At 44.0% G+C, this 25,687-nt stretch overlaps 1 protein-coding gene across 1 annotated transcript; it reads left to right on the forward strand.

Moving 5' to 3' along the window:
• The first annotated feature begins 406 nt into the window (after positions 1-406).
• C1H3orf18 (chromosome 1 C3orf18 homolog) lies at positions 407-25,687 on the forward strand. The gene is made up of 5 exons (XM_072650514.1): positions 407-866; positions 8,223-8,663; positions 12,832-12,857; positions 15,435-15,564; positions 17,219-25,687. The coding sequence occupies exons 2-5, from the start codon at positions 8,430-8,432 to the stop codon at positions 17,297-17,299; spliced, it is 471 nt and encodes a 156-aa protein (XP_072506615.1). The 5' UTR covers positions 407-866; positions 8,223-8,429; the 3' UTR covers positions 17,300-25,687.

Consider the following 25,687-nt stretch of genomic DNA (forward strand, 5'->3'; position numbering starts at 1 on the left):
ATCTCTTCTCTGTCACGTTATTGGTGCATAAACTAATCTTGCGAGGGTCCTCAGTCTCCCCATCTGTAAGATGAGAAATCTGGATAAAGAGATCCCACTGCTATGATGCTCAGATTAGCCCCAAAGCTCAGGTCGAGAGATCTGTGATTTGGTGGATGCCAGCCCATCCCTTGCTGGTTCCCCACCAGCATTTCCTTAAGAGAATGCCAGTTCCTCCTGCCACAAATCCAGTGCTGATTCTGCCTGGCGAGCATGACACCGGGCAAAAGAAGCGGAAGAGTGGCGGGAGAAAGAACCAATCTTCAGCCCCAGCCCAGTCCGTCCACCAATCCCCAGGCAGGACAGGAGGAGAGGGGAAGGCCCAGGTCTGCGAGCTGGGGAGGCGGGACCAGGTACTCCAGGCATTTCGGAAAATACAATGCAAACAAACGCGCTGACAGCTGCGCCTGCTCCCCGGGCCTCGCTGGAGCCTGCTCAGGCCCTGGCATCGGCGCTGCCAAGCCCATCAGGCCGGGGCATGGTGCCAGGCTGCCCTCTGCAGAACCAGCGCCTCCCGGTCTGCTGAGGTCACTCGCCTCGTCGGTGCCCGCCGGTAGGAAGGCAGCAGCCCTCACCCTCGCCTAACCCGCTGCCCCCTCGCTGCCCCGTGCCTTAAGGAAACCCCAGAGGCAGCCAGGGCTCCTCTTCACCTGGCTTTGCAGCTAGGCTAGCCAGGCAGGCAGGTGGGCAGGCAGGTGGACAGGCAGACGTTCGGGGAGGGGGGAACAGAGAGCGGGGTCTCTCACATCCCCCAGCTCCTGGACCTGCTCCGCAGCCCTGCGCCGACTGCTGGAAATCCGCAAGAGAGCGACTTAAACGAAAACCAAGTAAGTGCTGATCCCATCCTTTTTAATCAGGCCCTTAACACCAGAGGGGAGGCTGGATGGGCAGGGGGCAGTCACACAGAAGGAGAATAGGAGAGAGGTGGGGAGGCAAAGGGTGGACCCAGGGGAGGAGGACAGAGGGAGAGGTTAACAGGGCTGGGGGATAGGAGGGAGGGCAAGAGGAGAGGGTGGCAGGGCTAGGAGTGGGTCCAGGAGAGGGGGCTGCAGGGGAGGCTGGGAGGAAAGGGCTGGCACGGGCAAGAGGAGGGGATAACTGGAAGGGCAGGGAGAGGGAGGAAGGAAGGCTGGAATGGCATATGACAGATTCCAGGGAGAGGAAAATAATATTGTATTATCACATACTGGCACATATAAGATATCCTTTATCGGGACAAGGATGTATATAGAGTACTTTCACATGAATTATGGCTAGTTGGATCTTCACAAGGCAAGGCAGATATGGTCATCCTCATTCTACAGATGAAAGCCATTGAGACTTGGTCAGGTGACTTGACTTGCCCCTGGTCTCACAACGAGTCAGTGGCAGACCTAGGTCTTAGTTTTGTTTTTTTTTATAAGCTGCTTGAAGTGGAGAATTTGTCTTCTCTGAATTATCCATCTCTCCTAGCAGCCTGCACAGTGCTCTTCAAAACCTTAGGCACTAAATGTTTGTTATATTAGATTGCAGGGAATCATCAGATTTTAGAGTTGGGAGGGACCTTTAAGATCATCTACCTAGATTCCCCTCCAGTTTTGAAGGTCTCACCATAGAAGGGAACGGTAGTAACAGCAGTAACTTACTAGCGTCATAATCAGGTATTATGATATGAGGCAGGTAGTGCACGTACTCTTAATCACAGGTGAATAAAATGAGACCCAGAGAGGTAAAGCAATTTGCTTGAGGTTGCACAGCAAGAGTCCAGATCCCCTGACCCCCTAATCATAGATCTGTTTGGAGAGAGGATGGGAGGACAGTTAGAAGGAAGAGGAAGGAGGAGGGGGGTGGGACAGTAAGGGGGATAGGAAAGGGGGATGGGGTGGCAGGAACCAGGTAGGAGGTGGGAAGGGGAGGGGGGCAGAGAAGGAAGGAAAAAGAATAGGGTATGAGAAAAGATATAACATAGTAGAATCAACAAGTACTGGATTAGGATCTTGGGTTCATATCCCATCTCTGCCACTTACCTTAGGTAGTCACTGGGCCATCCAGGGACTCATCATCTGTAAAATGAGTGTGTTGGGCAAGATGATCTCTTCCAGATTTAAAATTCTTTCTTCAAATCCCTATGAGAGAAAAGATTTGTCATAGTGTGCCTATAGCTTGATCACTGGCATCCCCACCTTTCCCCCACCCTAACTCCTCCCTGTATACCCTTAGCCAGAGCAGGAGTGGAACAGGGCAGCTAGGAGGTACAATGGTTAGAGTCCTGGACCTGGAGGCAGGAAAATTCATCTTCCTGAGTTCAAATCTGGCCTCAAGCACTTACTAGCTGTGTGACCCTAAGTAAGTCACTTCACCTTGTTTATCTCAGTTTCTTCAACTGGAAAATGAATTGGAGAAGGAAATGACAAGTCATTCCAGTATCTCTGCCAAGAAAACCCCAAATGGAGTCATGAAGAATTGGACACCACTGAACAACAGTAGGGGTATAGAGGGAAGCAAGTGAAGCAAGCTGTGTCTGAAGAGTTGGCCTTGACCCAGGGTTGGTCCGGTTTTCTGCCTGAAGGCAGTACAAATGAAAGGTGGAGGAAGATCCGGAAGGATTGTGAAGGGAATCCTACTGGGCTAGAATTCAGGAGGGAGGAGCAGGGAGGCTGGCTCATGTGATTGATAGGGTAAGATGGTAAGATACAGGACTGGGGTAGGACAGGAGAGACCTTCATCAAATCATAGAATATCAGACTTGGAAGGGACCTTGGAGGGCATCTAGTTCACCCTCTAACGGCAGTAATTGTCTCTGCAATGTCCCTGACAAGCACTCACTCAGTTTGTTTCAAGACTTCTAGTGATCTGGAGTCTCTGGGGCAACCCATCCAACTTTTGGACGACTCCAATTGATGAGACATTTTTCTTTCTATAGAACTGAAATCAGCCTGTGTGCAACAGGCTCCCATGGTCCCTAGCCCTGTCCTCCAGAGCAGAGAAGGGTCAGGAACACAGTGAGGAGAGAATGGTCCCCTAGGCTGAGGTCTCAACCCATCATCAGGGAGCTGGCCTGACTAGGGGCTCCCTTAGGTTCCCTTATTTAGAGTCACAGGGGAGATCATGAGGTGGAGAGTCAGAATTGGGGAGTCAGGGGCTGCTGAAAATATCTTCATCCATGCTAGTATCAAGGACTGCAGATAAAAGTGGGCATGACAGATGGTAGGCCAGAGTTACACTGCAGGCAGGACTGCAAAGGACATTTTGTTCCAAGTGACCAAAAACCATGTTTGTAGAATCAGTGGGGGTTTTTTGTGCCATGGACACACACACACACACACACACACACACACACATGCACACATACACATGCACACACACACACTCACCTTCAAATTGTCATTCATTTCATATTTATGGTCATACTTACACTAGGGGGGTACATGCACTAGGAGCGACATACATCCTCACAAACAGGAGCAATAAACTGTCACAAACCTATGGACACACATAGGTACTCAAAGAACACTGTATTTGGAGTGAGACAGCTGGGTTCAAATCCTTGCTCTGGTGATTTACTTACTTTGTCATTTCATTTGTCCTAGAGCTTGTCTGTTTCTTCAGCTGTAAAATGGAGGGGTTGGACCAAAGATGCTCTCTAGGGCCCCCTCTAGCTGTGGAGGGTAGGATGACAATCAGAAGCATCTAGTGGCACCCCAGATGTGTGTAGTGCAGAGTGCTTTGGTACGTACTGGGGTCTAGCTGGATCTTCACAAGGCAAGGTCGATATTGTCATCCCCATTTTACAGATAAAAGACATTGAAACTCAGTCATTTGAGACCTGTGAGTCTCCTGTGCCCATTCATCCTGTGCCCACTCTCACGGGCGAACACCATATCAATTTTCACAAATACACACAGTTGTCTACTTTTCAATAAAAAACAAACAACATTTATTAGGTATTTCCTATGTACCAGTCACTAAGATAGGTGCTAGGGATACAGAGAACAAAAACAGCCTGTCCTCGAGGAGATTACCAGGAACACAACTTCTCTTCAGGTAAATAAATACAAAGTAATTTGAGGAATGAGCCAGCACTAATAGTGAGGTGGAGGGGCAGGAGGGATTCACATAAGAAGTGGCTGCTGAGCTAAGCCATGAAGGAAGCTCAAGACCGTAGGAGGCAGTGAGGAGGAAGCACAGCATTCCAAGCTTGAGGAATAGCCTGTTGGGCTAATAGCCTGTCACAGATGGGCAGCTACATCCAGGAAATAGAGAAGAAGTCAGTTTAGCTGGAACAGAAGAGTAGGTGAAGAGGAGTAATAAAACATAGATCTGGAAAGATAGGTTGGCACCAGATTGTGGAGGTCTTTAAATAGGTCCCTCTTACCCTGCATCTTCCCAGCCTTAGTCAAATCCCTCCCCTTCTCTGATTCTCAGTTTCCTCACCTGGAAAGTGGGTATAACCATACTTGGGTTTGCTGACTTCACAAAGCTGTTGTGAGAAAAGTGATTGTAAAATGTAAAGGACACAAGAAGCAGGATTCAAACCAGTCTCTTGACTCTAGAAAATAGAGCTACTATTTTGGCTATTACTCCTGGTTGCTGAGCAGGCCAGTGTGAGGTATGTGGGTTCAAGGCAGAGTTTGCCTGGCCATCTTCACTTGGTTGATGCTTAGAGGACAGAAGACGAGCTAAGGAAAGTTGACATGAAGGAGTCAGATCTCAGTCTCCCCAAACCATTGGTCAGAAGACTTGTCAGGGTCAGGACCCCAAAAAGGCACCTCAAAGCCACATTATTTCTGAGCTGGGAGGTGGTGCCTCAGCAGCTCTAGCCCAAACCATGCCCATCTCTTCTAAAATATACCCTTCAAGGAATCAGACAACCATCACTTGGAGACCTTCAATGAAGGAGAAGCCACCACCTCGGGAGGCAGCCCAGCCTATGGCTCTAAAGTGGCATGGAACCTAAACTTGCCTCTCTGCTACTTTCACTCTTTGCTTCTGGTTTGGACCTCTAGATCCAAGGAGAGTATAATACTCTTTAAATACCTGGAGATAGTGATCAGGTGTCCTGTAAGTTTCTTCTTCATATTATGAGGTTGCCTTACTGATCTCAAATAAGGAAGAATTGATGGTTTTTGTCCCTTAGTCATTTAGATATCCCCCTTATTTTACTTTGCAGACCTTTCTTGACACACTCATTTGATCAGATTTCATCCAATCTCTTTCCTGACAAACCCTCTGAATCCAAGATCTTCCTTCTTTATGGAGTATGTCCATGTTTCCCAACCTTTTACAGTGAAATGACTCCATTCTTAAAGCAACAAAAACAGAGGCATGTTATAAAAGTTGTATTAAATTCACCTACTATGTGCCAGACGGTATAGTAGGTGCTGGGGGTACAAAGACAAAAGTGGAAATAATTCCTACCCTAATAATCCTTCCAGTCTCACTCCTCTTTAATCCATTTCCTTTCTTCTGTAGCCATTTTACACAATCTCTAAATTGCTACAAAGGCAGCCCTGTATTGTGGAAAAGTCACTGGGACAATAGAGCAAGAAGTGGTGGGTGTTGGAAGGAGCCTGGAAACCTGGGTTCTAGTTCTGGCTGCATCACTAACTCATTATATAATTGTGGGCAATGACTTCTCATCTTAATCATTTTCTATTCTCTAGACTTCCATTTCTCTAAATATAACGTGAGGGGGCTGGTCTAGTTGAGTGCTCAGGCCCAATCCAGCTGTGACTCTAATTCTGGTACCATGTGGCTGATCCTGGGATAGTGTCTTGTGTATCATTTCTCTGTGTCGAATCAAGAAACAAAGAAATGAGGAAGGGAGATGGCTTTGTCTCTAGGCCTATACTATACCGTAATGAGAGTGGGATGGTTCACTTCCACTAAAAGTAGTGGGACGTCTACTCTTCCTCATTCCTCCCCACCTCATTAACCCTCAAAGGTGAAAAATACAAAGAATTGTATTTTTAAATAGATTTTTGCATTGGTATCTTTTGTTTTTACCTTGCCTAGATTTTCTTCATGTCCACCCTCTCCTCCCTCCCAGAGATTCCTTATAACAAAGAATTTTAAAAATTTAAATAATTTTGACTTAATAATTATTTTAAATTTTAATTTTTTAAAAAGATGAAACAAAACAGAAAAAATCAGCAATGCTGATCAATGTATCAAAAAAATCTGCAATTATATATAATGTTCCATATCTGTAGACCCCCATCTCTGCAAAGGGGGAGAGTCTCCTTGTATCTCTTCTTTGTGGCCAAGGTTAATCTTTATAATTTGGGGATATTCAGTTTCAATTGTTTTGTGATTATTGAGTGAAGGCATTTAAAACTTCCTCTCACTTGCAGCCAGCTAAACAGTAAAACCCATAGAATCTTGTCTGTTGGGCAAGAGGCAGAGAATTGGGCACCTGAGCCCAGGCTACTGGGTTTTTGCCTGATATGATTTTTAAAAACACATTCCATTATATGTTGATTAATGTCTTCAGCTTTTATGTAGCCTTCATTTTTTAATGTCCCTCCCCCTGTCCTTGTACACTGAGCCATTCCTTGGAACAAAGCTTTTAAAAAAAGAAAGAAAAGGTCTTTGTTACAGGAATGAATGTCTCTCTGCAAGGAGAAATATATTCAGAAATGAATATGATATAAAAACAAAAGGCATCCATTAAAAAATAAAACCCACATGCTTATTATTCTCCATTAAATCAGTTTCTCTCTCTTAAAAAAAGCAATTCAGCAAAACCAATCAGCATAGCCTTTATAATGGTCTTGGAGGAAGAAACAGTGAGATGAGGGAAATAGTTTCTTTCCAAGTTCTGTCGTCATTTGGTCATGTCCAACTCTTTGTGACCTTATTTGGGGTTTTCTTGGCAAACATATTGGAGTGGTTTGCCATTTTATTCTCCAACTCATTTTAGAGATGAGGAAATTGAGGCAAATAGGGGTAAGTGACTTGCCCTAGGTTATACAACTAGGAAGTGTCTGAGGCTGGATTTGAACTCAGAAAGATGAGTCTTCCAGGCACTCTATCCAGGGCCACCTAGCTGTCCCCAAATTCTTCAACATTTTATAATTTCATTGGTGTGGACAATCCCTTCACTGATGCATATTGAAGCTTGATTCACACCTTAAGAGATGATTTTCATGAGTTGCCAGTGGTCAAACCTCACCTAGTAGCCAGCCTCCTGGTAGCAGATTCATCCATACTTAGCTAGGCTGGTCCAGCTTAACTTGAATTACTTCAAATTAATAAACATTGATGATGCCCCAACTATGAGCAAAGCTCCTGTGCTGGGCTCTGGGAATACAAAGACACAACCCCATCCTATCCTCAAAGAGCTTATATTCTAAAGCGGGGTGGAGGGGTGGAGGAGGGGGAAAACAAGGAAGCAGATAACTCCAATACAGAGGCAAGGCAAGGGATATGGCCCCATTAGAATGTGAACTCCTAAGAAAAGGGATGGACTTGCTTTGCGATCTGAATCTCTGGGACTTAGTTTTGTATTTGGCACAGCATAAATACTTTTTTATTTATTCATTCCATGCAATGTGCTATGAGAAATATGAGGAGGAAGAGATTGTTTTCATCTGGGAGAGTCTGAGGAAGGCTTCCCGGAGAAGGTGGCCCCTTATCTTGACCTCAAAAAGAGGAGATGGTATTAAGCAGGAAGTCTAGTAATAAATAGTTTGAGCAAAACTAAGGATATGGGAGTGAAGGGAATAAGAAGAGGCAACAGAGAATAGTCCAGTCTGACTGGACTGTAGGCTATATGAAGGAACATTAGAGAAAGCTGGAGAAGCAGAGCAGAGGCTTTTCAGAGGCTGGAAAGGGGCTTGAATGCAAGAACCATTTCCACCTTGGTCTGACGCTCCATGGCTTGTTTCCCTGACAGACTCTAGAGCTTTGAAAGGTCCCTTCCCTGCCCTGGTGAAGATGACTTATAGAGAACTTTCCCACACATGGAGAGAGTAAAAACAAAAGACAGAATAGGCTTTCACATCCTCAACTGTACAAAACATGGTCCTTTGATTACAAATTCAGTTCAATCTAGTTAATGTTATTAAGTGAACAGAGTGACTGCAGATCCTGTAAAGAATGTTCTAAAAATAAGGATTTCATAGATTTTTTCACTTGTCTTCAAATTTCAGCTTTCTTCCACCCCCACCCCCAACCCTATTTGTTTTTTTCCACCACTTCAGCATTTCTGGACATTTAGCATCTCTCAATTCAGAAGCCAAGGCTCCTTCTTCATTAGGACACAGCGCGTCAGACTGTGCATATGACACTAGAGGCAGACCCTCCCAGAAAAGCCCTGGGCAACCCCCAATCTGTTTAAAACTGTTGGAAGACTGTCCTGCTTGGGAGAGTTGTTGGAAGACTGGACCTGCCGTAGCCAGAGCCTTGGGATGACTTACAGTCCAGCTTCCCCTCGGAACTTGTACCAGAGTAGCCCCCCCACCCCAGAGCCTGACCTGGGTACCACTACAGATGGGGCTGCTTCAGAGAGCGCCACCCTCAGTCCTGAAACTACTAGCTTTAATGGCACCAAAATTCCAGATGTGGCCAGTAGTGGGGCCAACATGGGGACAATGCTACTATCCTTTGGAATCATCACTGTGATTGGCTTGGCTATGGCAATGGTAAGTGATTAATTGATGAAAAAGGAGGATAACATGAGTTTACCTCATGTTAAGGAAATCCACAGATGGAGGCAGGGGAGGGAGGTAATCAGTGTGTCTTCACATCTGTCATATAGTAGTAAGTGGAAGATCCGGGATTTGAACTCAGATTCTCTAACTCCAAAGGGAAACTTTTACCAGAGGTGAAGTCATGGCAGGCAGTAGGTAGGACCCCATCATCTTCTGAATTACAGAATCCCAGACCTTAGCAATCATAATGGGATCATAGGATATTAAAGTGGAAGGGACCTTTGTGATCATCTAGACTAATTTCTCCCATTTTACAGGAGAGGGAACTGAGACCTGGAGAGGGCCAGACCCTTAGGACTGGCTCAGGGTCACCCATCCATCAGTGGCAGAGTCAAGGCTCTGTATCCCTTAGTTAGGGTTCTATTTGGTAGACCATGGTGACTCTCTTTCCTTGAGTAAAGCCTGATGGGTATCAACCACCAACATTGATCGAATCTGTGTCCTTTCTGTGACTCTGAAGCGGGCAGGGAGATACCCTGATTATACTCATCATTTATTTTGGCAGTTCAGTTGACACTTATAATAATTCCTTAAAATTGCAAGGACCTTGTTGGCCAGTGATTCAACATTGGGACAGAATAGAACTATCTCTTCAGTTTTTTGAACTAATGCCAAAAAATACACCAAGTTTCTGGGAGACAGCATAGAAACTAGGAGCCAGGAATCTTATGTTCTGATTCCACTTAACTTGCTGATGCACTTTGGGCAAGTGACTTTATCTCCCTGGGTCACAGTGTCCTTACCTGTAAAATGGGTGCTTTGGACCAGATTCTCTCTAAGGTTCCTTCTAGCTCTGATATACTATAAATGTTCCCCATGCTACTGAGTGAGGCTCTCTGATTTGTAGAGAGAGGGGAGCTAGATAAAGATCCCAGAAGTTTGAGGTCTCACCTTCTTTCTGGGAAGCTTTGGCTCCTCCAAATTCTCTTGGCCCTAATCTATGGGATAGAACTTAAGTACTTTACCCAGGCTGAGCCCGACACCAGACTAGAGAAAGAAAAAAAAATAGGGGTGTAATCTTAGCTGTAATGAAGGCTGGAGAACATAGCTAGTGATGGCAGAGAAAGGTTGCTGCCTTTTCCAACCCAGAGGGCAGCCCAAGCTGGGGGTGTGTGTGTGTGTGTGTGTGTGTGTGTGTGTGTGTGTGTGTGTGTGTGTGTGTGTGTGTGTGTGACATGCTGGGGATAGATGACGGCTCCTAGGAATAAGTTCCTAAGGTTGCTGCCTTTTGCAACCCAGAGGGCAGCCCAAGCTCTGTGTGTGTGTGTGTGTGTGTGTGTGTGCGTGTGCGTGTGCGTGTGCGTGTGCGTGTGTGTGTGCGTGTGTGTGTGTGTGTGTGTGTGACATGCTGGGGATAGATGAGGGCTCCTAGGAATAAGTTCCTAAATTTTTCTCAATTAAGGGACTGTAAAAGAGGGATCTCACTCCATTGATTTTGGATAAGACCTCTTCTTTCTGGGTTTTGTTTTCCCCTTCAAAATTGGGAATGAATTAGTGGTCTGGATTTCTAGACCTTCCCCTAGCTCTGAAAGTCTCTCCCCTCCCATTCATATCCTAACCTATAGGTTTTCAATTCAGTTGGACGGATATTTTCAAAGTGCCTACTGCCTAAGAAGCCCTGTGTCAGACACTAGGGAGATAACAAGTCTTCAACAAGACAGAGTTCCTGCTGTCCTACAGCTTCTACTATAGTAGGGGGATAAGACACAAATATATAACATTATGGCATATTACTTGACAAACGCATGAAGTGCCCTGAGTTGGAAGGCTGGTTCCCAGGAGAGTGAGCCAATTCTATCAGGTGATTTATTGGATAGAGTGCTGAGCCTGGAGTCAGAAGGATCTGAGTTCAAATGTGACTTTGTTGATTGTCCTTACTAGCTGTATGGCCCTGGACAAATCGCTTAATCTCTGCCTGCCTCAGTTTTCCCAACTGTAAATGGGGATAATGATAGCTCTTAGTCCTAGGGTTGTTGTGAGGATCAAAATGAGATAATATTTGTAAAGGGCTTACCATGGTGTACGTGCTTAATAAATATTTATTTCCAGAGAAAGGACCCTCAGGATACCCCCATCCCCCACCCCTACCTCCTGCACATGCCTATTGCCCTCATGACACTGGGAGATTCTCCTGCTTCATAGTTATCCCTCTCCAGCTCTGGCTCCCTTCTCATCTACCTTAGGAGCTGCCTTTTCCAGGCAACCTTCTTGGCTCTCCCACCCTCCCACCAAGTGAAAGGGGCCTTCGATTCCTCAAAAGGTCTTGGGAGGCTTTGCCTGATTCCCTCCAAGGCATTTTTCTCACTCTTGCAGGTATCAGTTTTTGTGATTCTCCCTTAGTTTATAAATTCTTGGAGATTAGGGCCTGGGCCAAAGCAGAGCACCAGGCCTCCAGTTTAGGGCATCTATTTGAACTGAATTGAAAGAATTTGCCTTGAGGTTGTTTGTGTCTAAGAGGGAAAGTGCCTTGAAAACCTATTTGTCAGTTTCCCTGGTAGCTCATAAACCAAACAAGCTTCCCCCTTCTTTGTGCCCCGAGAGCCAAAATGGTCCATATTTATGGAACCTAACTTTTGTCCCAGAAAAATTCTCTTTCCTTCTGTTATTCCCGTAACAGTAAGAGCTTGCTTGTCCACCACAGAGGGAGAAGACTTAGGAGTCCTCACTCTGAATGAAAGTTGGCCCCTGCACTAAGGCAGTCCTGGCCTGAGTGGGTCATTCAATCTCTTTATCCAGGGAGCAGCTGGTCTGAGTGTGGCATCCAGCCTTTATCCTCAAAGTGCCCCTGGTCTGAAGGGGAACCTCAACCCCTCACCCCAGGGAGCCCATAACCCCAGGGAGCCCCTAGTGGGGGTGTGTGGGACATGCTTCCCCTGTCCTCAGGGAGCTCCCAGGTCTGAAGTGGGAAGGCAGCCTCTGCCTTCAAGGAACTCATGAAGTAAGGGAGATCAGGTCCCAGCCCGAAGGGAGTCTCTAGTTTGTAGAGAACATAACTCACACCCTTACGGAGTCCCTGGTATGAGTCAGAGGCAGGGCTGTGCCCTGAAGGAAGCCGTAGGGTAGAGGATACAAGTCTTACTCAAAGAAGGGTACCATGTCCAAGTTGTTGCACCGCCCCCCCTTAGGGGAACCTTTACAAATTCTCGGGGATACTCCACAGCTTCTAGTCTCCCTACCCCACCCCAAGATAATGTTTAGGGAAGGTGTCAGGCAGACAAAAGCAGGCAAGTGGAAGTTTGTATGCTGCAGGTGGGTAAAACTGGTGCCACCTTCCTCAGCTTGGCTAAGGAGCCTGAGAAGGCTTAGCCCCCGATGTGATCACCTGTGATCTACTAACTAAGTAGTAGTTAACTAACTAACTAACTAACTAACTACTAACTAACTAAGGTGGGGGGGGAGGGTAGAAGCACTGTGTTTACCAGGAATGGAAATCCTATTCATTTAATTCCACAAACATTTATGAAAGTCCCACTGGATACATATAAAGGTGAACAAAAACCAATAGATCCCTGCTCTTAAAGGGCTTAACACCTTGTCTTCAGTTGTGTCTAACTCTTCATGACCCCATTTGGCATTTTCTTGGCAAAGATACTGAAGTGATTTGTCATTTCCTTCTCCAGCTCACTTGACAGATGAGGAAACTGAGGCAACAGGCTTAAGTGGCTTGCCCACAATCACACAGCTAATAAGTATCTGAGGCCAGATTTGAACTCAGGAAGAGGAGTCTTCCTGACTCTATGCACTATGGCACCACCTAGCTGTCCCTATGAAGTCTGCTAGGGATAATTTACATCGCTATACCACTTTAATGCTTGCAAAGAACTATTCCCTATGACTTTATGAGATCAGTAGTGAGAGTATTCTCATCCTCATTTTACACAAGTGAAAACGGAAGCTCCCATTTACCCAGATCACACAGCTAGTAGAACCTCATTCAGGTTTCCTGGTTCCATATGTTACTTCTTCTTTCCTGTCCGTCTATGTCACTTCCCCTCCCTAGACATCTATATCACCAAATGCTTGACTCATCCTCTTCCATCCTCTTGCTTAGGGAGGGTTTACTCACCCTGCAATAACGTTGTCTCTCCTTCTCCCCTAGGTTCTGTACATCAGGAAAAGGAAGAGGTAATCTCCTCATTTATTCCCCCAGGGTTTCAGTTCCAGGAGCAGAGCAAAGAGAGGGAGACACAGTGAAACAACCAAGGGCAGAGAAGAGAGAAACACACACACACACACACACACACACACAGACTTTTACACAGACACACACACACATAGGTCTTAGACTGAGATGTTGGGTGGGGATCTCTAGGTCCTCAGTGAATCCTTTGGAGAACAACATTAACCCTCATTTCTCTACCCTTTCCCTACTCCCTTTTTTGATCCAAACCTGTGATTTCATTCTTGTAGGAAATTCCCATCTATCAATGTATACTGATACCATCTCTGAAATTTATATGTATATATTTATAAATTTAGACAACTGCCTTGTATACAGAGAGGTTGAATAACTTGCTCAGGATCACACAACCTCTGTGTTATTGGTAGAACTTGAATCCATACCTTCCTGAGCTAAAGTTGTCTTTCTATCTACTAGGCTACATTGTCTGTCTTAGACTTTTAAGTTTAAAAAAAACTTCACAGGTACAGTTATTATTATACCCATTTTACAGATAGGAAACTTAGGCACAGAGAGATTAAGTGATCTGCCCGTTGTTCAACCTCTAGCTGGGAGATTAAGGGAAAAAGAAATGTGAAAACTGATATATTCCCTGACCTTGAGAAGTCTGCTAGGGATAATATATGAGTCAGAAATTGAACTCAGGTCTTTGGACTGGCAGAATGGTACTCATTCCACTCACTGTACCTTGACAAATTTAGCTGGTTTTTTAAACCATAAGTTAGACCATGCCTGGCCATGGAGGGAAATACTCAAAATAAAGTGGCGGTTCTCACTTTGGCCTCAGTGGTCAATGTGAATATCATACGGGTGGAGCAGTGGAGAGAGTGCTAGACCTGAAATCAAGTAGACCTGGATTCCAGTCTAGCCTCAGACTGGCTGTGTGACCTTGGGAAAATTACCTAACCTGTCTCAGTTTCCACATCTGTAAAATGGGGCTAATAATAGCACTACTACTACTACTACTACTACCACCACCACTGCCACCCCTGGGTTATTGTAGAATTCAAATGAGATAATATTTGTAAACTTTTCAAAAGTGGAAGTGCTATAGAAATGCTAACTAGAGTTAGAATGCCCTTTGTGCTTATGGAAAGCAGGTGAGCTTTGAGACTCCTCTCCTAGGCTACTCCTCTCCTCCTAGCTCCCTGCCATCCTTTACCAGGTCCCCTAGTCTCCTGTCCTGGGTCTCTTGGCCTCAAGTCAGGAAAACTCTGCCTTGGAAGTCAATAACTTCATCTTTGCTGCCTCGCAATCTCAACTAAATTATCCCCTAAAAATAAGTTTTTGAAAAGTCGGTTGCTTTGGTTCCTGTTCACATTAATATAAGTCAAGCACCAAAGATAGGTAGATAGATCTTGCAATTTACTTTTTGGGGGGGGAGGTGGGAATGAACATTCATAATTGCCCAAGGTCATACAGCTAGTTAGTGTCAATGGTGACAGAGAATTCAAACTGGGATTCCGGACACTTGGGTTCTGATTTTGACTTTGCCACCAGCCTTACTGTGTGACCTTGGACAGCTCCTTTCTCAGTGGGCTTTAGTTTTATTTCTTATTGGGCTTTTAGTTTTATTAGAAAAAAATGAGGAATGATCACTAAGGTCCCTTTCTGCAGAGAGATGTTTGCTAGTATTGCCCAAGATGACCCCCTCAGAGCGGGAGTCAAGAGACCTGGCTGCCGGTCTCTGGTCTATCTCAGTTCTGACATTCTGGGTTCCTTAATGTCTTTTCCTGGTATTGACATTCTATATTCTAAGGTCCCTCCCTGCACTAACATTATCTGTTCTATGTTCTAAGACCCCTTCTTCTGATGCTGACATTCTGTGTTCTAGCGTCCTTGTTAACTCTATGACAGTCTCATATTCTACGAATTCCAAAGGCAAACATAAATACTTACGATTAATATCTGCTCCTTTGGTTCACATATGCTTCCTTCCATTCACATGTAAGGCAGAGTGGATAGCCCATAAGACTCAATCAGGGATATAGTTCCTGGTATGTTTTGTAGCCAGTGGGGCCTGGTTCTGAGCACTCATGGGAAAGCCTTAAAGGTGAATGAAACATGTCATAGGAGGCCCTGCCCTCAGAGTTTCTGCCAACACTGTGACTAACTTGCTAAAAAAAATGGGTAAGGGAGAGATGAAGGTATGAGTTTATAGGTACATCGATTCATAAGTGGAAGGAGCTTTAGAGGCCATCTATTCAAACCAGAAACAGGCCTAGAAAGCTGAAGTGATTTGTCCAAGGTCAATCAGCTAATAAGCAGAGGCTGGTTCTAAGTTAAACCTTTTAACTCTAAACCAACAAAGGTGGGGGGTGCAGCCTAAGAAAGGAAGGCCTGCCATTGTCTCTCCTTACTGGCAGCTGTTGCTTTCCCCCTCATATCCATTAGCCAGGCTATGTGTTAGGCCACTTAATAAAGTATTCAGCACCCACCGTGCATAGAGTGAGGCCTCCACTGGTACCAGATGGGGGACAAAGGAAGGGGATTTCACTTTCCACCCCACCCTCTGCTTTCAGGTTGGAGAAGCTTCGTCACCAGCTTATGCCCATGTATAACTTTGACCCCACGGAGGAGCAAGATGAGCTGGAACAGGAGCTGTTGGAGCATGGGAGAGATGCAGCCTCAGCACAGGCCTCTCAGAACAAGGTACAGAATTCTCTGTCTGTATTTAAAGTGCTAAATGAATGTTGACTTCCATTGTCATTATTGTCATTATTTTTAAAGGGTGGGTTGAAACTTAGGCAAAAAGAGGAAAAGAATGTTATAGACATAGGGGACAGCATAGTCCAATGTATGGAGTATGAAAATCACAGGCCATGTTCCAAGGCAGTGAATAAAGGTTAGGATAATAGGAGACAAGACTGGTAAGGTAGTGTGGTATTCATTTATTGTGCTATTATGTATACCTACTGTGTGCCTATTTCTGGATTGGAGGTTATGGGATGATAGAAGAGGAACTCAGTCTGGGGAAAAGGGACATACATGACTAGGACTCAAGAGACCTGGACTCTAGTCTTGGTTCTAAAAAAACCCAAACCACACACAAGTGTGTGTATGTGTGTGTCTATGTATATATACCCATATATACATACCTACATATATACACATACACCTACACACATACATGTATGATTGTAGATATAAAATATAGAGAGAGATATAAAAGATTATATAGATATGGATATACATTATAATCTTTTTTATATCATATAATCTTTTCTGTCTATATATAATTTATCTATATATAAATAAATATATATGTAAATTATATATGGACAGAAAATATTATATATGTGTGTGTATGTATGTATGTATATATATGTATGTGTGTATATGTGTGTATTAATAGAAAGAGAAAGAGAGAGAGAGAAAGCGAGAGAGAGAGAGAAAGCGAGAGAGAGAGAGAGAGGGAGAGAGAGAGGGGGGGGAGAGAGAGAGGGAGAAAGCGAGAGAGAGAGGGGGGAGAGAGAGAGAGAGAGAGAGAGAGAGAGAGAGAAAGCGAGAGAGAGAGAGAGGGAGAGAGGGGGGGGGAGAGAGAGAGAGAGAGGGAGAAAGCGAGAGAGAGAGGGGGGGGAGAGAGAGAGAGAGAGAGGGAGGGAGAAAGTGAGAGAGAGGGGGGGGAGAGAGAGAGAGAGAGAGAGAGAAAGCGAGAGAGAGAGAGAGAAAGCGAGAGAGAGAGAGAGAGAGAGGGAGAGAGAGAGAGAGAGAGAGAGAGAGAGAGAGAGAGAGAGAGAGAGAGAGAGAGCTTTTCTTTTTCTCCTAGGGAACTAACCTGCCGCACAAAGAATAAAACAGGGAAAAGTCAACAAGGCTGGCCAAACATTCACCAAGTCTTGCCGCAGACACAGAGTTCTCTACCCATACTGCCTCATTCCTTACAAGAAAGCAAAGGGCTTCATCCTCCTGTCTCTTTGTTAGGGCTAAGCTTGGTCATTAGAATTTCACAACACCGAGTCTCATTTTTTTTTTTCCTATTCACATTGTTGTCATCATGTGTATTGTCTGGTTCTATTTACTTTACTTTGTATTCATTAGTAGAAGCCTTCCCATGCTTCTCTGTATTCATTATCTCTTAGTCGTGGCAACATTCTATTCCATTCATGGGCCGTGTGGTGTAGCCACTCTCCCATCAACTTTGTTAGCAAGGTCTACTATGAACTCACCATGTAGCCTTGGGAAAGTCTTTTTCCTTCTCTAGGACTCAAGCTTTCCCTTCTTGACATGGTAGGTTTTACCTGAGTGGTTTCTAAGGGCTTTCCCTTTGCTCTCTGACCTTCTGCAATTTGCTGCTTCCTCACAGATTCTACTGACGAACCAGGGTCCGATGCAGAGACCTAGCCGGCTGGTTTTCACCGATGTGGCCAACGCCATCAACGCTTGACTGGCATCAATCCCAGTCTTGGGATGCAGCTGGTGGCAAGGAGGACAGTGCCTCTCGCTGATCAGCACTAACTCTAGTCAGCTCATGGGAACTGGATCTTCTGGGAAGGTCTCCTGGTCATTTCTATTTCTAACCCACACAGTGTGCTGCCTGACTTGGAATTTATAAAACTCTGATTAGACATAAAATTGGCATCACAGCCCAGCACAGGGAGGGACAGTATCCCATCATATAGGACAAAAATGGCGCCTGAGGTGCCTGGGTCCTCTCCGCAGGAGGCATCAGCCAACTCCACAGTTCACTGGTTCTCTGTACTTTGCCCTCCCTCCCTCTCTCCCCTCCTCCAACTCTTCATCCCTAGGCTTCAAGCAAATCACACCAGGCTAACACCTGGCTTAAACTGATGATCAAAGGAGTTGGAATCTATGAGCACAACAGGCTAAAACTTGGGCCAAGCTGAGTGGTCGGCTTTTATGTGTGCGTGTGTGAGGCAGGGCTGGGGGAAACTGAAACCATCATACCTACAAAGCCTTTCTGTCCCTTATTCTCACCTTATCCCCAAACTGTGTGTTCTCTGTTCAACAAAAGATAAAGGAGAAGGGGTGAGTGGAGAGAGGGAGGGATAAAAACAGGAAGGAGAAAGAAAGGGAGACATTGGGATGGAGAAGGAGAGATGAAGTGAGGAACAGTTAGAAGAGAAGAGAGGCAGGGAAGGGAAGGAAAGGAGGGAAGGAGAGAGATGGGAAAAGATAGAAATGGGAGAGAGAGAAAGATATAGGGAAAGCAAGGGAAGAAGAGTCTGGACAGGCTGTCATTATAGTCCTGACTGATGTCCAAAATCCCTGCATGCTTGGTACAGCTCTTTCCATTTCTCATAAGAAACGTCACTGGTGAGTGTGAGTGGTGGATCTGGAGTTAATGGGAGAGGGAAACCAGTGGCTCCTGGAATGGAATCCCCACCCCCACTTAGACCTATTTTCAGTAAGGAAGTAGGTCTTTTGGGATTGCTTAAAAGATCATCTACCCTATGGAATATAGAGCTGTATTTTTAGAGGGTAAGACACTTGGGATCCTTACTCGTGCCCCTAAAGAATCGAAGAGGTGCTAAGAGATGTAAGAAGCAACCAAAAGCACTCAGACCATCTACCCTGCAAACCCACCATCCAACAGATAGCAGGTGAACATTGCTGGATTAGCATCTGAACTAGGTTTGGCTTGGAGGACACCAAGGTCTATCCAGACTGCTCCAGATAATCTGGCTGCACCATTGACAAATGTCTGGGGTGTGGGTGTGCATGTGTGTGTGCATTTGTGTGTGCATGTTTATATGTAGAAGTACATATGCCTGTGTTTGGGGGTTTCAATGTATGAATGTGCACACATCTGTTTGTAACCTTTTGTTATACTTAATCCATCTAAAGTAACTTCCCCCTGTGATTCTGGTGCTACCAGATTAAGACAGCTTCCTGACTTGGGGCTGGGTGGGAGTAAGCAGAGAGTAAGCTTCCTGCTCTCTGAATGGCACAGGAGCTGAGCTAGGAGGCACCTGGAGGAGGTGGGGGTGGGGGGTGGGAAGCAAAGGTCAGATCAGGGCAATAATGATATTCTGATGAATTTTTCCCCTTCCCCCCTTCATGGAGCAGGAACATTCTTCAAAAGGCAAATATGGCTGTGCCATATTCTCTGCCCACTTTTCAGTAAATACTGCCCTACCTGTAGCTGCAGACCCTCAAAATGGGGAGTTCCACACCTGACCGTCATTGGGGTGATGCTGATAGTGTGGAGGAAGGGGGCAAAGTGAGGCCTTGGGGAAGAACCCCACAAAGCATCTTGCCTCTTTGTTAGGCTGACTCCATTAGAGTAGACCTTCCATGCAGGGAGTCGATACCCAATGGAATTCCACCAATGCATTTCAGAAAGTATTCATTAAACATCCACTGCCCTGAAAGCTCTGTGCTAGGCCTTGGAAGCCATACATAGTTAATCTAAGCCAGGATCCCTGCCCTCCACGGTGCTCAGGGCCTAAGATGGGGGAAAGATATAAACACAGACAACTATAATGCACAACACATTTTTTAAAAATAGTATTTTATTTTTCCCCAATTACATATAAAGACAATTTTTAACATTCACTTTAAAAGCATTTTTCCCTTCCTCTTTTCCTTTTCCCTCCCTGAGATGAGAAGCAATTTGATATAGATTACATGTCCAATCATATAAAACATTTCCATATTAGTCATGTCGATGTACAATATTTCTTGACAGGCTCATTAGAGAGGTACAAAGTCTTGTATGAAGACCCAGTTCACCCTTAAAGTTAAAAAAAAGGTCCCTGTGCTTCCCAGGCAGAATGTAAGATCCTTGAGGACAGGTCTGCCTCACTTTTGTGTTTGTATCCTCAGCTAGTACAGTGCCTCACACACTGTAGATACATCAAAAAAAACTTCTCGATTGATTATGTATCTAAAATCTTCTGCACCAATCCAGCCTCTGCCCTTTCCCCTCCCTCCCATGATAACTGCACATTTACTCCAGCCAACAGGAGATATAACGGATTCTCTCTCTCTCTTTCTCTCTCCCTCTCCCTCCCTCTCTCTCTCCCTTTATCTTTCTCTCCTTTCTCTCTCTCACTCTCTCTCTCTCTCTCTCTCTCTCTCTCTCTCTCTCTCTCTCTCTCTCTCTCTGTCTCTCTCTTTCTCTCTCTCTCCCCTGCCTCCCGTGTGTGTGTGTGTGTGTGTGTGTGTGTGTGTGTGTGTGTGTCTGGCAGGGGAACAGGGTGTGAATTTTCAGCTTTTTCTGTAGCATAAATACTACCTGTCAGGAGCTCCAGGTCCTGGGAACACTTTGCTAAGGGAACGGTATTTATAAATTCCTGCTTTGAAAAACTATAAATATATTGGTCCTTCAGTATGTTCCAAGATTTGTGGATACTTTAGCATTTCCATTAAGGTGTAATTTAATGCTGGGGGTTTTCACGTGAAGGCATTAAAGATGCAATTAAGATATTTACGTGAACTGAAGTGAGGACCTGTTAGGCCCTGTGTATTTGCAGAGTGGAGCATCCACACTGGCATACTGCAGGGAGAATGCTGGCATTATGAATCAGAGCATCCATGCCTGAATTCCCACTTTGCTACTTGAGTGGCCTTCAACAAATTACTTGCCCATTCTGGGACCTTGGAGGATTATAGACCTAGAGCTGCAAGGGATCTCAGAAACCATCTAATTCAAACACTGTTTGAACAGAATATTCTTCTACAACCTCCCTGACAAGTCTCTATTTGAATCATTGAATGGGTGTTGTCTCAGTCAATTGAGACCTGGGAAAGACCTTAGGTTAGATTAGGTCATGGTCTCCCACTGCATCTGGGGCCATTTCCAGTCATCTTGATTTATATCTTGCCACTGGATCCAGTTGGCTCCGGAGGAGAAAATAAGGCTGGTGACTTTGTACAGCCCTCCCTCACTTAAATCCTATTCACTTGCAAGTCATGACATCACCTTCCTGAGGCGGTATCCTCTTGGAGAACTAAAAACTAACAACAACTTGAAGACCTCTAGCAATGGAGAACTCATTATCTTATGAGGAAGCCCATTATATTTTAGGATAAGCTGTAATTGTTAGGAGGGTAGCTAGGTGGTGCAGTGGATAGAGCACCTGGTCAGCAGTCAGGAGAACCTGAGTTCAAATTTGGCCTCAGACACTTACATACCTGTGTGAACCTGGGCAAGTCATTTAACCCTGTTTGTCTCAGTTTCCTCATCTGTAAATGAACTGAAGAAGGAAATGGCAGACCACCCCAGTGTCTTTACCAAGAAAACTCCCAGTGAGGTCACAGAGAGTTGGACATGACTGAAATGACTCAACAGCAACAATTATTAGGAAGTCTGTCTACATGTTGAACTGAAATCTGCTTCTCTGTAGGCCATGAAACTCATTGCTCCTTTGACACCCAGCAGAAAAAGCCTGCTCCCCTAATCAGGCTCCTATTCCAAGGAACAGGCTGACAATACTTTGAGGAAAGTTGTAATGTTCTCCCTTCCTTCTCCTCCACTCCTACTCTCACCACAATCATACCTAAGTCTTCCCAGGGTAAACAACCGCAGCTCCTTCAACATAGCCAGGCCTCTCACCATACTAATCTCCTTCCTTGGGACATGCTCCATTTTGATAATGTTCTTCCTAAAGTTAGGACTTAGAATTGTATTGGATGCAACTAGATTTGACCTGATCAAAGGACAGAGTAGAGTCCTAGGGCCTGAGTTGGAATCTTGCCTCTTTTAGTTTTTAGTTGGCAAACTTTGGCAGTCACTGAACCTCTAGACTTCAATCTCCTTCTTGTGAATCTGTCATTTGTTAGCTTCACAATTGGGAGCTGAGGGAGAAGGAAGACAGGTGCCACGTGGTCATCTTTGAGCATTGGCTACTACCACAGGTGATGCCCTAGTTGCCAGGTACTATGGTATGACAATTACTGGTGAGTTGGGAAGCTCATTCCCTGAATCGTATTGGCACACTCGGTCAATGCTACAGTCAGATACAATTAGTGCATCAATGGTGCAGCAAGGACAGAGCCAGAAGAGGACCAGACTTGCAGCTGTTGTGTTGCGACACTTCAGCTGTGGTGGTGTAGATGAGATCTTGACTTCCTTAGGCTGCATTCCTAGCAGTGAAAGCATTGCTACATAGTTTAGTCACCTTCTTGGCATCATTCTAAGACTGCTGATTGGGGTATAAATTGGTCTAAACATTCTGGAAAACAATTTATTTTTAATATATTGTTGATAATATATTTTGTTCTTACATTACTTTTATTTCTCAATACATCTCTTTCTCGCTTTCCCACTCTGGGAGTCATTTCTTACAACGAGAGAGAGAAAGAGAGAGAGAGAGGGAGAGACAGAGAGAGAGAGAAGGAGAGGAGGAGAGAGAGAGAGGGAGAGAGAGAGAGAGGAAAAAGCTGATGAGCAAAACTAACATATATCAACGTATTCCCAAACAATACAATATGGGAATTTCCAAACATGTAGCTTTCCAAATCTGAAAAGGAAGGAAAGAAGTTACATTTTCATGTCTCCTTATCAGAACCAAGCTTATTTGTTATAATTATGTAGCAGCCAGTCTCCATTTCTTTTGTTCTTTCCATTTCCATTCTTTTGTAGTCACTGTTAATATTGTTTTCCTGGTTCTGCCTTCTTTTCTTTGTGTCAATACACATGTGGGCACACACATACATGTATATCTTTTCCTGTGTTTCTCTATATTCTTAGAATTGAGGAAATTAGGTAGTACAATGAATAGAATGTTGGATTTGGAGTCAGTAAAACCTAAGTTCAAATCTTGTCACAGACAATAATTGTGTGACCCTGGCAATAGTAATATCCTAGGATTGTTGTGAAAATTAAGTAACACTTACAAAGTGCTTTGCAAATCTTAAAGTGCCATATATAAAATGCTAGTGATTATCATTCAGTCTTTCTTATGATATGCTTCATTACATATGAAATATTATTGACTTAATTTTATATCAAATATTACTGAACCACGCTTTGTTTAGCCATTCCCCCATCAATGGGCATTTCCTTTGTTTCTAGTTCTTTGGAAAGATGTTGTGATAGTTTGGTATAGATGGGAACTTCCCAACTTTGATTTCCTTGGAGTATATATCTAGCAGTGGGTTGTTGTTTTTGTTTGTTCTTGGAAGAGGACCATGGGATTGCTGAGTCAAAGGGTATGAACACTTTAGGTACTTTCATGGCTAAACTAAATTGTTTTCCATAATGGTTGAGTTGAGTCATAGTTCCATCCCCACCTGTTAGTATGTTAGTGTGTCTCTTTTTTGGATACTTCCTCCAATGGACGGTAATTGATCATTACCATCTTTCGTCAGTTTTGCCAATTTTCTGAGTATGAGGTAAAACATCAAATTATTTTGATCTGTAGTCTTATTAGTAACTTGGAGGAATCTTTCATATTGCTAATAGTTTGCAGTTTTTTATCTGAGGACCGTTTATGTCCTCTTATCCTTTATCTACTGGGGAAAAGTTTTTGTCTTAAGAATTTGTTAGTTTTCTATATACCTTGAATATCAAGCCATTTGATGTAAAGATTTTTTTCTCAACTGCTTGCTCTCTTTCATTCTTATCCTACTCACATTGATTTGCTTATGCCCAATGTGTATTAAGTACCTATTAAGTACTTAAGTATCACTGAATGCACAAGATAAAATCTAAAAGTAGTTCTTGCCCTCTAGTTTACATTCTTTGTTTGGGATACTCCAAAACCCTCTATGTCTTCCCCCATCCTCTTCCTCTTTCTCTTGCCGTTTCAGAGAATGAGGGCTAGCAGGCAATGCTGTTTATGCTCTTTGATGCTGTCCCTTCCCCTTTTATTCAGGACCTTACCATCCTGAATAACTAGCCCTTCAATCTCTTTTTCTTTGTATGAGGCACTTGGTAGACTGCATGACCCTGCACTCGATCCTTCCAGATTGAAATTCTCTAATATACTTCTATGATTTTCCAACTACTGTGGCGGCTCCATCTGTCCCATTCCTCTTACTCCTTACTGTTCTAGGACCGGACCCCTTGGAGGGTATGGCAGGGAGGGAAGTGCATGCTGAGGACATTACATACTGCTATTAGTTTAGAATCTGAGATTCCAGAATTCTTAGGGTCGGGATACATTGGTCGATGTGGTTTTCATCAAGATAAAGGATTTATCTGGGATTCAGGATTACACTTGGCATAGGAAGTACTACTTTGTGCTACAAAATCAGGCTGACAGACCTTGGCTTATTGATCTTCCACCTTGTTCCTGTCCAGGGAACAGATCAGAGGATAGCTGAGCAGATTTGGGTCCTAAGGAAAGAGAAGTCTTTCCATGTACATGGGATTCCTCCTGGTCTCTGAAACCAGAAATGAATTCCTTGAGGCAGGAGCACATAGAAATAACATCTGGCATTTGTAGCAATTTAAGGTTTGTAAGGAATGTGTGTATTTATATGCATATACATGTGTATTTCATGTATATATTACATTTATATGCATATATACATATATTTCATTATATATGGATATATATTAAAGAGAGCAAGAGAAATTTTTATCTTCACATCAACTTTGTCTTATAATCCAGATAGTCTCCATTTTACAGTAAAGGAAACTGAGGAAAAAATTACTTGCCCAGGGTCACACAACTACTATGTATTTGAACTCAGGTCTTCCTGACTCCGGGTCCATCACTTAGCTATCTGCTATATCTACTGTGCTACCTATCTGTCGTCCAGAATTTTGCAAGCACAGGTTGAGCCCAAGAGATCTTATGCAAAAGCACATGGCAGAGACCCATATGCCACCTAAGAGAAAATAGCATGCCTTGCAGACCCAAGTGAAGGTCCAACTTTCTGTCATACTTCCAGCAGAAGCACATGGCAGGAAAAAATGTGTTTTCCAACTTGGGCTGTGTTTCTGGAAAATGTTCCTGAATAGAATCCTTTAGGAAAAGGAGGATAATTGGCTATTTAGTTCTGGAATAGTACTTCCTTCTTGGAAAAAGAGGATCAACCCTACTACTCTGGCTGGAGGTTCAGTAAGGAAGCAGTGGACCTTGCCACTTTTCAGCAATACACTTAGTGAATTCAAGATGGTGCTGACTGGCTTGAGAGGAAAGAATATTGCTTGTTTAGCAACCCTTAAATTGTGATTGCCTTTCTAAGGGGATATTTATAGATTGATTATGGGGGTTTTTTTCTATGTCAGTTTATAGGCTCTTATGAGTCCTTTGTGTTTTCTGTGGGGCTTGAAATAATTTCCTATTCTAAATCCTCATAGTTACCTTGAGTTCTTGTATGGGAGCTAGAGATTCAGTTACTTTATTTGGAGAAACCTGGATATAACTTATGCCTAAAGAAACTACAGTAGAAATTTGCCACAGAAAACTCTTGAGTGGAGACACTTAAGATGAGCCAAAGAGATTCCTTTCTGGGGTCATTCCCAAGGATTGGCCCAGTACATGTGAACAGAGAGTCTTGTGGGCCATGGATCATGGGTTAAATATAAATTCTGCATTTCTATAATCCCATATAAACTGTGATTGCTATTTGAATACCCACCTGCTGCTGCTAGAGGAAGTCAATAAATTTTGCTGATGAGCTCACCATAAATTCACGCTATCTAAACATCCAATCCTTTTTTCATTTCTGATTGACTTCCTATCATACTCCTCACAGTCATGTGTTCTAAACCTCTTTTCTCCAATTGTCAAGTCATTCCAGAGGCATCAAACATGTGACCCTCAGCATTGCCGTTCAGTACGCTGGAGTGGGCTGAACCAGGTTAAAATGTAATTGGGAAATATTTAACAAAATAAATAGAATGTTAATATGT

This window comes from Notamacropus eugenii, chromosome 1, assembly GCF_028372415.1.
Source record: "Notamacropus eugenii isolate mMacEug1 chromosome 1, mMacEug1.pri_v2, whole genome shotgun sequence".
NCBI lineage: Eukaryota > Metazoa > Chordata > Mammalia > Diprotodontia > Macropodidae > Notamacropus > Notamacropus eugenii.